Source organism: Carlito syrichta, unplaced genomic scaffold (assembly GCF_000164805.1).
Source record: "Carlito syrichta isolate Samal-C Ts95f unplaced genomic scaffold, Tarsius_syrichta-2.0.1 Scaffold315355, whole genome shotgun sequence".
Lineage (NCBI taxonomy): Eukaryota > Metazoa > Chordata > Mammalia > Primates > Tarsiidae > Carlito > Carlito syrichta.
Window position 1 is genome coordinate 68,093 of NW_007259451.1, and position 12,547 is coordinate 80,639.

Sequence of the window (12,547 nt, forward strand, 5' to 3'; positions counted from 1 at the left end):
CATGCTGGGCTCAGGGGAGGTGAACTTCTTAGGTTGTGCTAGCTTCCTCCATTTGCAAGAGGCTCAGGCAAAATCTGCAAGGGTTTTTTTAAAGCTGCCTCAGAAGTCAACGTAATACCACTCCTGTTGTGTTCTATGTAAAAGGTCAAAACAAGTCACAGGACCAGCTCAGACTCATGATTCATGGACAGGGGATGACACAGGGCATGAACACTGGGAGGGTATGCATCAGGGGCTGTCTTGGAGAGTAGCCGATACGGTAGCTGTTATGGATTTTGTAAAGATTAAGAAATAATGTCTAAAAATGGTTTTTGAACTGTGGCAGGCTATATTGGTGTGAGAGATCAGTATATACTTAAAGCAATCATAAAAAATATCCTGGACTGTGGTCAGAAGACCAACCAACCAGCCTATTTTTAGAAGTAAAGTGCTTTGTTTTTTAATTCTTTATATTTTTAGAGACAGGGTCTCACTCTGTTGCCCTGGGTGGAGTACAGTGGTGTGATCATAGCTCACTGCAACCTGGGTTCAAGCAATCCTCCCTCATCGCCTCCTGACGAGCTAGGACTACAGGTGTGTGCCACCACATCTGGCTAAGTTTTTAAATTTTTTGTAGAGACAGGGTTTCACTATGTTGCTCAGGTTGGTTTTGAACTCCTCAGCTCAAGCTGTCCTCCCGCCTCAGCCTCCCAAAATGCTGGGATTACAGGTGTGTGAGCCACCATGCCTGACTGGGAAGTAAAGTTTTATTGGATCACAGCTACTTTGTTTGCTCATGTATTGTCTGTGACTGTTTTCATGCAACAGTGGTAGAGCTAAATAACTGTGATGCAGACTGTAAGGCCTGCAAAGCCTAATAAGAAAACATTTGCTGCCCTTTGTCCTAGATGGTAGGGTTTTCATGAGCCGGCCTCAAAAGTCAACGCAACACCACTCTGCTATGTTCTACTGAGAAGGCACAGTTGGTGGATTCTTTAGCGTTTTCTTGCCATATAGGAAAAGATCTGTGGAGTTCATGTTGCCATCTTAGCTTCATCCCAGTATGTCTAAACTTGAAAGTCCCCTGATGACCCCAAGCCAGGTAAAGGAGGAGTCTTAGCAGGTCCACTTACTATTGTAGAATGGACTCATGCAAGGAACCAGATGACCTCGTTGTAACTTTGAGTCTGCCATCATCTTATACATCCTACAACCAGGATCTCACACTGTGTGCTGATTTTAAACCTGTGTTATCCAACACAGCAGCCACCCACCACAAGGGACTGTTTACCTTTCATTTATTTAAGTGGAATAAGGTTTCAAATTCAGGTTCTCAGTTGCACTGGGCATGTTTCAAATGCTCACAGCCACGTGCAGCAAATAGCTACCATATTGTGCTACACGGTTATGGAACATTTCTATCACCACAGAAAACTCTCTTGAGCAGCCCATCTCCCAACAATGTGGATTCCTTATTTGTTCCATGTGTCCCATTGACCATGCCCTTTTGTTCGAGTCTTGCTATTATCTTAGATGGTGATCTCGTCAACGGCAGGCTGCCTCACTTGAGTTGTATATAGGCTTATAACATACTTCTGCAGATCATTCTTTTTAAAGTATAATTGCTAAATAAGTACATGTGAGTTGATTCATCCACTGCTGTGGTTTGTTATGGAGACAGCATAGAGAAATGGGCAAGGTTAGCAGTGAGGCCATCTGGCCCACTACTCAAATTCAGCCCACAACACACTCAATAAGTGGCCCTGTTTGAACTTCTTTGCCTGGCACTGGGTCATCAGGGATGTCTAGACACACTAGGTTGAAGCTAGGTGGTTTCAAGAACTCCGTGAGTCTTTTCACATATTGTGGTGGGCACTGGTATTAAACTACTTAGATAAGACATACCAGTGTGACCTCGGGCAAGTTCCCTAACCTTCCAATGTCTTAGTTTCCCCCTCTATAAAACGGGAGCAGTACTAGTGCGTACATATGGTTGTTGTGAACATTAGATGAGATGATATGTGGAAAGCCCTGGGGTCAGTGTCTGAGGCAGAATTCTATCCACTTTCCCTTCCGGCTCTGCTAGCTGAGAAATTTCCTTCTGAGGAAGCAGGAGGGGGTGCATTTTGTTTGATAAAGTCTACCTTTTCTCGTTCTTCTGTTGTCTCTTTCTTGTTTGACACATCTATTGATCTTTGCCATGTGGCTGTTGTCATGACCCTTGAGATCTTCCTGTCATGATCTCTGACAGGAAGATCCTCAGAAGCAAGCCAAGACCTCAGGCTCAAGGAACTTGACCAGTGTGCTTCTCCTTGAACTCTGATTCAGGGCAGTGCTGCTTCTGCATGACTTTGGCTCACTAGAGATAATTACTCAAATGATGTCTTTTTTTTTTTTTTTTTTAAGAAACAAGTTCTCGCTCTGTTTCCCAGGCTGGAGTGCAGTGGTGTGATCATAACTCACTGTAACCTTGAACATTTGGGCTCAGACAATCCTCCTGCCTCAGCAAATTCTTCTTTTTCACATTAATGCTTTGGAGCTGTCATCTCGCTTTTTGTTTCTGGAAGGCATGAAGTCGTTAAGGGATTTAGTTGTGGATCACAGAAAGTAAGTAGGAGTGTCAGAACACAGGTTCCCACACTTTGCATTTTTAGTTGCTTCTCTTCACACTTACCTGTCATTGCCATGATGGCAGCCTGGGGGGTTATTTTTGTTGACACATCTGTCCTTCACATGGAAAAGCAGCAGAGTCTGGGCTCAGTTGTAGCTGAAGTCTTCCATATAGTTTTAGTTTGAAATCTTTTGTGACTGATTTTATTTAATCTTTGAAGTAGAGGAGACTTCGTAGGTCTTGAAATTATTTAAGAACAGGACCTGTCTGCTATTGGAATATTCCAAGATTCCTCAAGTGAGAAGTAGCGGGCAAGAGCAGTGCCTCTTACCTGGCCTTCAGGGCCTGCTGCTTTTGTGCTGGAGGGATTGGGAGGGAGGGTCATTGGCCTCCATCCCAGTTTCCTTTTCAGAGTGACCCGGGGAATGTGACATTGACATCGATGTAAATGCACCTGCCCCACCTGCCTGAGTGCATCTCTAAGCTCCTTGACTCACTGCAGTGGTATTAACACACACTGGTGGGATCAAGACCTGGCAAAGCCGGGCTCACAGACATGTGCCATCATCCTCAACACTTTTGTTTGTTTGTTTTGTTTTGGGTACTGACCCCTACAGGGGTCAGACACAAAGTCCTTCCTAGCAGCTGGTTTTGTTTATTTTGGGCTTCAGGAAATGCACTAATCTCCCACAATGACTGAATATGTTATGTAATCATAACTGACAGTTCACCTACATCAGTCAAGATCCCAGTGGGAAACATGGGGCAGACTCAAAATAGGATAAAAGAGGGAGGGCTTATTTATGAAGGGACCAGATACAAAGGCATGGGTGGGGTCTAGGAGAGTGAGGGGGCAGTGGGCACCCAGGGACAGCAGCAGGACTGTTCACTGCTCTTTCCCATTTGGGAACAGAGATGTTTCTGGAGCCTAAAAGGAGAGTTGGGTAAACTTAGCGCCAGACCAGGAGCAGTGACCTTCTCTCAGTCATATCATGTAGCCAGCAGGAGGCAGCTTTGCAGGGAAGACATACTCAGAACCCCTCTCTGCTCTTTCTTTCTGATCTCCTGCCAAGGCTCCCCCTAAATCAAACCCAACCAGAGGCCAGAGGCCAGGAAAGCCCATTGCCTTGGTCTATACAGGTCAGTCTTCTGGGGCCAAAAGTAGAGGATCTGGAGGGTTTCTTAGAAAGAATCCAGGTTGCGTGCTATGGCTCACACCTGTAATCCCAGCACTTTGGAAGGCTGAAACGAGAGGATTGCTTGAGCCCAGGGGTTTGAGACCAGACTAGGCAACATAGCAAGGCCTAGTCAGTACCAAAAAAAAAAAAGCTAGCCAGGCTCAGTGGCTCAGCCTGTAATCCCGCGCTTTTGGGAGGCTGAGTGAGTGGATTGCTGAGCCCGCGGGTTCGAGACCCGCCTGGGCAGCGAGACTCATCTCTACAATAAATCAAAAAATTAACCGGGCGTGGTAGCACATGCCTGTAATTCCGGCTACTCGGAAGGCTGAGGAGGAAAGATCGCCGGAGCCCAGCAAGTCGAGGCTGCGGTGGCCAGAAGCGGCCACTGCACTCCAGTCTGGGCGAGAGAGTGAGACTCCAACTCAAAAAATAAAAAAAAGCTGAGGATGATAGCACATGTCTGTAGTCCCAGCTACTCAGGAGGCTAAGGCAGGAAGCTCACCTGAAACCAGGCTGTGATGAGCCAGGATCATTCCACTGCACTCCAGCCTGGGTGACAGAGTAAAACCCCGACTCAAAAAAAAAAAAAATTCCAGGGATATACGGAGTTTGTGAGCAAAAATGTTGAAACTGAAGAAAGCACCGAATAAAAAAGAACTGATTTCTTCCAGGAATCTGATGTGAAATGGTTACTCGATATTAACTTCTGTGGTGAACTCCCTAGAAGCCATGGCAAAGGGGAAACCTAGTGGGTTGTAACAGCCATGTTGTATGTCTTTGGAAGTCGAACTAGACAAAACTGTGCACCACATTCTTCCTGGGGCCTTTTCATATGCCCTGTCCCAGCTGTTGGCACCGATGGTTCCCGTGTGTCTTGAAAGATCTCAGGTGCCTGTCTTCCTAGTAAGAGAAGAAATGCAGTCTTCCTAATTTAGAAAATGTTTGTTTTCAGGGTTCAAGGAGGATTTTCAGATGGATGTTTTTAGGATCCTGGCAGCCATCCTACATCTGGGCAATGTGCAGATCACCACCGTGGGCAACGAGAGGTCCTCAGTTAGTGTAAGATAACTGTTTGTTTCACCCTTCCTGGACCTGAGGGTCACAGCAGAACTCATAGCTGACCTGTCTTTGCATTTTCGTACCTGGGGAGACTGGTTTAACAGGAACAAGGAAGAAGAGTTTCCAGGAGTTACCTTCAAAGAATAAAGCTTCCTCCCCCAGCAGTAGAGGGTTCTGGGGGGAATGGATTGGATTCTCTGTGTGTTTTTCTCTTATTCAACTAAGATTTATGGGGCATCTACCATGAGCCAGGAGCTGCTGTAGCCTCTGGGAAAACAGCAGCAAACAAAATAAAATAAAAAGCCTTTCATGGAGCTTATGATCTGGGGGAGGAGATACGAAAAATATAAGCCTTGGCAGCTGAGAGTGGCAGCTACAGAGGAAAATAAAGCAGCGTGGAGGGTGCAAAGGGCTGTGTCTTTTGTGTCGGGCAGTCAGGAAAGTCTTTCTGACAAAGCGGCCGTGGGCAGAGGTCTGAAGGGAATGAGGGAGCAAATCATGCCAGCATGTGGGGATGGGGGGACACGTTCCAAGCAGAGGGAACAGAAAGCACAAAGACCCTCAGGCAGGAGACATCACTTCGGAAAGAGGTTGATGGAAGTCATGGGAGGGGATAGATAGGCCATGTAGGACCTTAAGGGTCTATTTGTCTAATATGTCTATTTGCATGTCCCCAAAGCAGCTGATGGGAATAGTTGATACATTTTGTGTCACTGGTGATTTCTCGGCTCTCTGGCACCTGTGGTTTAGGGAGAGTGAGCGGAGTGGAACATGAGCTCCCTGGCTCAGCCCTGTCGCCCATGACCAGGAAGTAATTCACCTTTTCCTCTTCTAACTTTCATGCCCAGTGCCCCTCCCATCCTCCACTGTCCAGTCCCCACAGAGTTAGTCAATTCCCCATGACGGGGAAGTTGGGGGAGAGGCAGCCATGGGTAAGAATGTGGTCTTTTTTTGAGTTGGAGTCTCACTGTCACCCAGGCTGGAGTACAGTGGCACGTTCATAGCCACAGCAGTCTCGACCTGCTGGGCTCAGGCGGTCCTCCTGCCTCAGCCTTCCAAGTAGCTGGAACCACAGGTGCATGCCACCCTGCCTGGCTAATTTTTTTGATTTACTGTAGAGAAGAGGTCTCACCAAATTGCCCAGGCTAGTCTCCAACCCATGGGCTCAGGCAGTCCTCTCGCCTCCACCTCCCAAAGTGCTAGGATTACAGGCGTGAGCCACCGCTCCTGGCCTAGAGCGTGGTATTCTTGAAGTAGCAGTTTCCTGCCTCAGAGAAGCTGAGCTTATGCTCTTCTCCTTCTCAAACTCCCACAGACTGAAAATGTGACTTCTACCCAACACATGCCAGCCCACTGGGCTCTCTCCCATGAAGTCTGTTATGAAGGTAGAATTTTGGAGGAGGAATTAAAATTGAGAGACCAGAAATCCTTTGGAAAGTATTCTAAGAAACTTTGTAGAAAAGCACCAATCCTATAATGGCAGGCCCTGGCTTTGGAATACACATCCATTTGTGTCAGGAACTTGAGGTGTTGGATGCATGAAGTTTGGACAGAGTCATCTGACTAAAACCCGTTGCCCCCTGCATTTTTTTTTTAAGCTCAGAAGGTTTAGTGCCTTCTTAGAAGGAAAGAAACCAATGACTCTCCAATCCCCTCCCTTCTGAGGTCAGGCATGTCAGAAACAAGCTCTGTGTCATTGTGCCGTTGGTCAGAAGGGGGTGGGTGGACAGTGAGGAGAGGCAGGACAGCTTAGCTTGCCTTCTCCACCCTGTTGTAAAGCTTTTAAATGGCTGAAGTGGTGCCTGAGGCAAGTCTACCTCAGAAGTTTTCCTGCTAGAGGGGAATGAGGGTGCTCTGTCTCCTGGCTTTACATGTCCTTGCCAAGGGACAAGAGGCTCTTTCCACACTGGCTGAAGACAGGTGGGTGCACCTCCCCCTTTCCTCATTTGCTGACCAGGAGGGCAGCTCTCATGCTGGGGCTCAGGACACAAGCACGATTCACATTGTGCATCCAGGAAAATTCCCATCACAGGCCCTCATGTCTGAAAGAACCCACGAGTTTTGCACCCCACCCCACCCGGCATCAGTGTCAGTTGGGAAGCGGGCTCGGTCAAGGAACCCCTGCCAGGTTCTGTCTGGCAATGACACCTGGATACTTCCTGGGCCAGACCACCCCAGCAAACCCCTGGCCACGTGAGGTGGCGCTGGGTGAGTGCGCATTCCGACAGGAGACCTGATGCCTAAGGGATGAGAAAAGGCTGGAGGTCCACGTGCATGGGAGTGGGACCTGGAGAACAGCTTCCCAGAGATGACTTCCTTGACCTTAATTCTTTGGCTACAAGGAAAAATCTGTGTGGGACACAGGCCAGGAAACTCTGACGTCACCACAGTGGTGACCTGCCAAGGGCCAGGTGTGGGATCCATGACACTGCTGCCTTTCCTGCTCTACTCCCAGGCTTGTCTCCATTTCTTGAGGCTGGACAACCTTGTGCCAATGTCCTCATTTCTCACCTGGACCCAAGTTTAGGCCCAGGGGCAGAGGTAGGGCTGCTTTGGATGGCGGGGTGGCGCTGATGGGACTTGTGCTTGTTTTTGAAGGAAGATGACAGCCACCTGCAGGTGTTCTGTGAGCTCCTGGGCCTGGAGAGCAGCAAGGTCGCCCAGTGGCTATGCAATCGTAAAATCGTCACCAGCTCTGAGACAGTGGTGAAACCCATGACCAGGCCCCAGGCTGTCAACGCCAGGGACGCGCTGGCCAAAAAGATCTACGCTCACCTATTCGACTTCATTGTGGAGAAAATTAACCAAGCGTTGCAGTTTTCAGGCAAGCAGCACACTTTTATTGGTGTTTTGGACATTTATGGGTAAGAGTCTCTTCAGTGAGCCTGTCTTTCCTCATTTAAATGTCAAATGCCCTGTGGTATTGAGATCATTTGGCCCTGGGTCTTCTTTTTTGTGTTTCACATGATGAAAAAGATGATGTTCTCTGTTTCTGGACATAGGAATGTTAAGTACGGTCTCCTGGGCTGTGGTGTCTTGTATTTGCGGTACGTTAAATACATGCTGAATTAATGCGGCTGACATCGAGAGTTCACCATGTGCCAACTCTGACGCTGACTGGTTTCCACGTACTTTGTTACTTAGTCCCTAAACAACCTTATGATCGCCTCATTGTAGAGATGCAAGGACCAGGGCTTAGATTCAATAACCTGTTTATGATTGCCCCACCTGTGGGAGAACCTGACACGTGAGGCTCTCACCACTTCTATTCCCCGCAAAGGTCCCTGAGTTGCAGAGCCCTGAAGTCCCCTCCCCCATTTCATAGTGGATGACAGTCCTACTAGGCCCGTACCTTGCCCAAGCCCACGGGTCAGAGGTGGATGCCAACCCAGCCTTCTGATCAACCACCTCCCCACCTAAATCCTTTTCCACTCTTGGGTGGACATGCCCCAGCCCTTCTCCCAGAGATCTACTACTCTCCCAGAGATCTACTACTGCGTCCCACCCTGAAGCTTTGTTCTTTTTCCTTCTCTCTGTCTTGGCCTGCTTTTCTAAGTCCCGGGGGTAGCTCATGCTGAAGATGCTTATGGTCTAGCCAGAAGGGGACTCCGAGAGGATTGTTGTCCCTTAGGTTTATCTTTGAAGCCTCAAGGTCCAACGCTTGCCCTCTCCTGGGACCAACCCTGGTTTCTCAGCAGGAGAAGGGTAAGATGTCCATGAAAGGCATTTTAGAGTATTCCACCCGGATTAGAGGATCTTCCTCCACCCCATGGGCAAAAGCAACTCAACTCCCCTTCCCATACGAAGGGGAAAGCCAGCCCTGGCCTTCACACCCTGCTGCTGTCTCTGGGGGTGGAGGAGGGAATGGGGGTGGAGGAGGGAATGGCCTCGCAGTTGGACTTGCACCGGGAAGAGGTGGCTCTCCCTGAAGCTGTCATGAGGGGCGGTGCCTCGAGGGAACTGTTTTGTTTAATTTAGAGTCTAAGTTAATGCGTATGACTCCCAATTAATGGTGTATGTCAACAGTTATAAAATACTACTGCATGGCTGGGATAGTCTCGTAAATTATTTACCTTGTCTTGCTCCAAGAAAATGTTCGAGCAGCCCGTAAAAATTTAAGTAAACTTTTAAAAAGTAATAGTCCTGATTTAAAATAGCCTCTTTCACTGTGATAGAAAGCCATGCTTGTTCTTTTCTGTGTTTTAAAAATGTCTTTAAAAACAGCAGCCCTGTATTTTAAGAATATGCTATTTTATAATTTTTATTTAACAAGGTTTATGTGTCAGGCACTATGTTGGGGATGGCTGCGAACAGAACAGACACGTGGTCCCTACCCTCATGGGGCTTAGATTTTAGTGGGGGGAGGCAGGCAAGTCAGTAGAAGCTGGCTGAGTCCTGTGAAGACAGTGAGGGTGGATGTGCTGGAGGCTAGCAGGGCTGGGAACAAAGCAGGGACAGCTTGGGCAAGGAACGGCACACAGGAGAATGGCCTGCAGGCAGGACTTGGCCTGCCCAGCCTCGGCACCACAGGAACAAGGAACTTGCAATTTTTGGTTAAGCAGACAAACTTGAGACAAGGATATTTATAAATTCCCAAGGACTTATTAGACTATCCTTACGGTATTAATTTTAAGATTAAATTTTAACCTCTTCAGAGGGCCAGGCACAGTGGCTCATGCCTCTAGCCCTAGCATTTCGGGAGACCAAAGTAGGAGGATTGCTTGAGGCCAGGAATTTTAAACCAGCCTGGGTAACGTAGCAAGATCTCATTGTTGAAAAAAAAATCAAAAAATTAGCAAGGTGGCGTGGCACATGCCTGTAGTCCCAGTTACTCAGGAGGCTGAGGTGGAAGGATCATGTCAAGGCTTCCATGAGCCATGATCATGCCACTGTACTCCAGCCTGGGCAAGAGATTGAGACCCTAACTCAAAAAATAAAAAATAAAAAGCCTATTCAGAAATCCCAACAGTGACTGTGTGCTGCCACCCTTGAATTCCTGGAACCCTCCCCAAAAAACTCCCCCTCCACATAGCAGGGCTGGAAAGCCTTTTCCTCCTGTTCATCTCTAGGTTGACTCTTGCCCATGCACACCCTGCAGTTTTTGAGAGAACTGAGGTTGGCTGATCTGAAAATAAGGGAGCCTCACAGGAAATGTCAGCGTCACTGAAAGCGAGTAAAGTTAAAGCTGTGAGCTTGGAGGTGACTTGCTGGCCTATCATGTGTTTATGTTCTTTGGACCCAGAGCTGGAAAGGCCAGGGTCTGGGGGTTCAGATCTCAGGGTGTGAGTTCTGCAGCACACCCTAAGAAGGGCATCCCAACCTCAATTTCCGCATCTGCAAGATGGGGCCTCTCTCGCAGGGTTATTTTGAAGGTCAAAGGGAAGAAACTATGGAGGTACCTTGAAAATCATAAGTACTGTTCAATGTGCCTTTGGCATTTTAAGTCCAAATTAACCCTCAGCTCTCTGTGGGTTCTAAATTTCAGCTCTGATGGCCTAAAAATAATCACTGATACTTGACACTTCACCCTGTTCTAGAAAGCCCTGCCCGTGGCCCTGGCTGTGAGCTGCAGGGCACAGTAAGGCCCTTCTGATTCTCCTCCAGGCCCAGCTGTGGTCTGTCCTGCCTACGCAGACCATCCTCCGAGCCTCTGGACCACCAAGCCTCTGGGCCGTCGAGCCTGCATGTGGACCAGGGCTGTCAGAGTTGTGTGGCTTCTACTCCTGCCTCCAGTCACTCTAGAGCTGTCTAGAGGACAGTCCAGGCCCTCACCCTGCCCAGGAATTCTAGCCTGAGCCAAATTGGCTATGTCGAGTGAAACTCCCAGGGGACCCATGATTGGAGCTGGCAGGAACAGATTAGAGCAGAACGATTACAAACAAAGGCTCCGGAGGCATCAAGGCCGGATCGAATTGCATTTCTGGCACCACTTGCTGGCTCTTGGTCCTCACCCTGGTCACCTTCTCTGACCCTCATGTGTGACAGTGGGGTCCCCATACTCCTCCACAAAGGGTGGAGTCAGGGCTCAGGGAGGCCATGTGACCTGTGCTGGCACCTGAGAGCACTCAGCAGACTTCCTCTAGCAGGGGCTCAGCTGGCCGGGTGGCAGGTGCGTTGCCTGCGTTGTGCTTGGCCCACGCCACATTTTACAGGGAGGGATCACTCACAGGAAAGCCTGGCTTTCTGGCTTTTCTTGACAACCAGGCGATCTAACCTCCGGGCCTGCATTCATGCATGGCCACAGCTGGCAGGAGCTGAGTAGCAGCTGCCCCTTAAGACAATCCTGATGGCCTCAGACTGGCCCCCTCCACTCTTCCCCCACCCCTCTCCCTCCCCACGGCTCACTGTGGTGCTGAATCTGGCCTGCTTTCCAGTCCTGTCACCGGCAACTCCAGGGCAACCACCAAGACAGCTATTGAAAGTCTAAAAATGGAAGCAGCCGGGCTATGTCGGTCTGGCAGCTGACAGGGCCTGTTGAGCTACGGGGTATTAAGTGAGGCTGCCCCTTTCCTCCAGGAACTGTGAAAGCATCCCTCAGGGGGACCAAATTGTGCTGCCCTTCCCCTCAACGGGCAAGGAGTGGGGGAATGAGAAACCCACATTGCTCTCTCATTGTTGGACCAGGGTGAGGACCAACAGCCAGTTACAGTCAGGCAGGCTCACAGCTAAGTTCCGACGCAAGTTGTGTGACCTTAGACAAGTTTCTTAACCTCTCAGAGTCTTATTTCCTGACCTATAAAGTGAGGATAATACTGCCGATGTCACTGTTGCTGTGTGAATTAAATGGTACACCATATTGTGGCATGCCTATCTTAATGCCTGGCTTGGAGTGGGTGTTTTGTACATACCAGATACCTTCCAGGGGACAACCAGGAAAAGGTTATTTATAAACTGACTGCCAGGATATCATGAAAGCCTCAAATCATTAAGCTTTGAGACATTTAAAACTTGTAGAAAACAGCAAAAAGTTCAAGCTCTGAAGTTTGTCCAAAAATATCTATAATTGAGTGCATAGTTCCTGCTTCCAGTTACATTATAACTTGTTTAAATTGTATTTCAGTTTTGAAACCTTTGATGTGAACAGCTTTGAACAATTTTGCATCAATTATGCTAACGAAAAACTACAACAACAGTTTAACATGGTAAGGTGACTTTTCTGCCTCTTTGGAACTAGTTCTCAGTCGTGTGTGTGTGTGTGTGTGTGTGTGTGTGTGTGTGTGTGTGTGTGTGTGTGTCTTTGCAAATCTAGAATTCTTCCCATTTTTATAACCTGAGGAGTTGGAAAAGTTCGAGCTACAATCCAGACAGTCAGGGCTCTCCCTATACCTGTAAAAGGCCTCTGTTTTCTCTCTTTTGTCATAAAGAATCTCAATTCTTTTCTTTTTCTTTAACTGTTCTCATTTCCCTGATCTCTACTGACCTTGTTTCTCCTTCCTGAATGATCTTCGAGTATTCTGTGTACTTTTTAGGTTGTAAAACAAAGAACAAGATATCCTACCTGAGTGATGATCTTGGCTATAACATACCCTCATCTGGAAAGTGCTGTTATTGTTGGCCACCATGGGATCTTCTTGTAGCTGTCCCGCCCCTCTGCTGCAAGAGTTCCGACTCACTTCCTGGGCAGTACAGGGGTTCTGCAAACAGCAGCTGCAACAGGAGCTTGAGTAGGAAGGCAACAAGCAGGGTGGTCAAAGAATCACTGTGAGGATAGAGCTTCAAA

The 12,547-nt window shown here is 48.1% G+C and overlaps 1 protein-coding gene across 1 annotated transcript in view; it reads left to right on the forward strand.

The window, feature by feature from the left end:
* Positions 1-12,547, forward strand: part of MYO5C (myosin VC) — a 98,516-nt gene that overhangs the window by 13,328 nt on the left and 72,641 nt on the right. Inside the window, exons 8-10 of the mRNA XM_008072580.2 lie at positions 4,721-4,827; positions 7,426-7,691; positions 11,888-11,969. Of these exons, the coding sequence (XP_008070771.1) occupies positions 4,721-4,827; positions 7,426-7,691; positions 11,888-11,969 (455 nt within the window). The remainder of the gene's footprint in view (positions 1-4,720; positions 4,828-7,425; positions 7,692-11,887; positions 11,970-12,547) is intronic.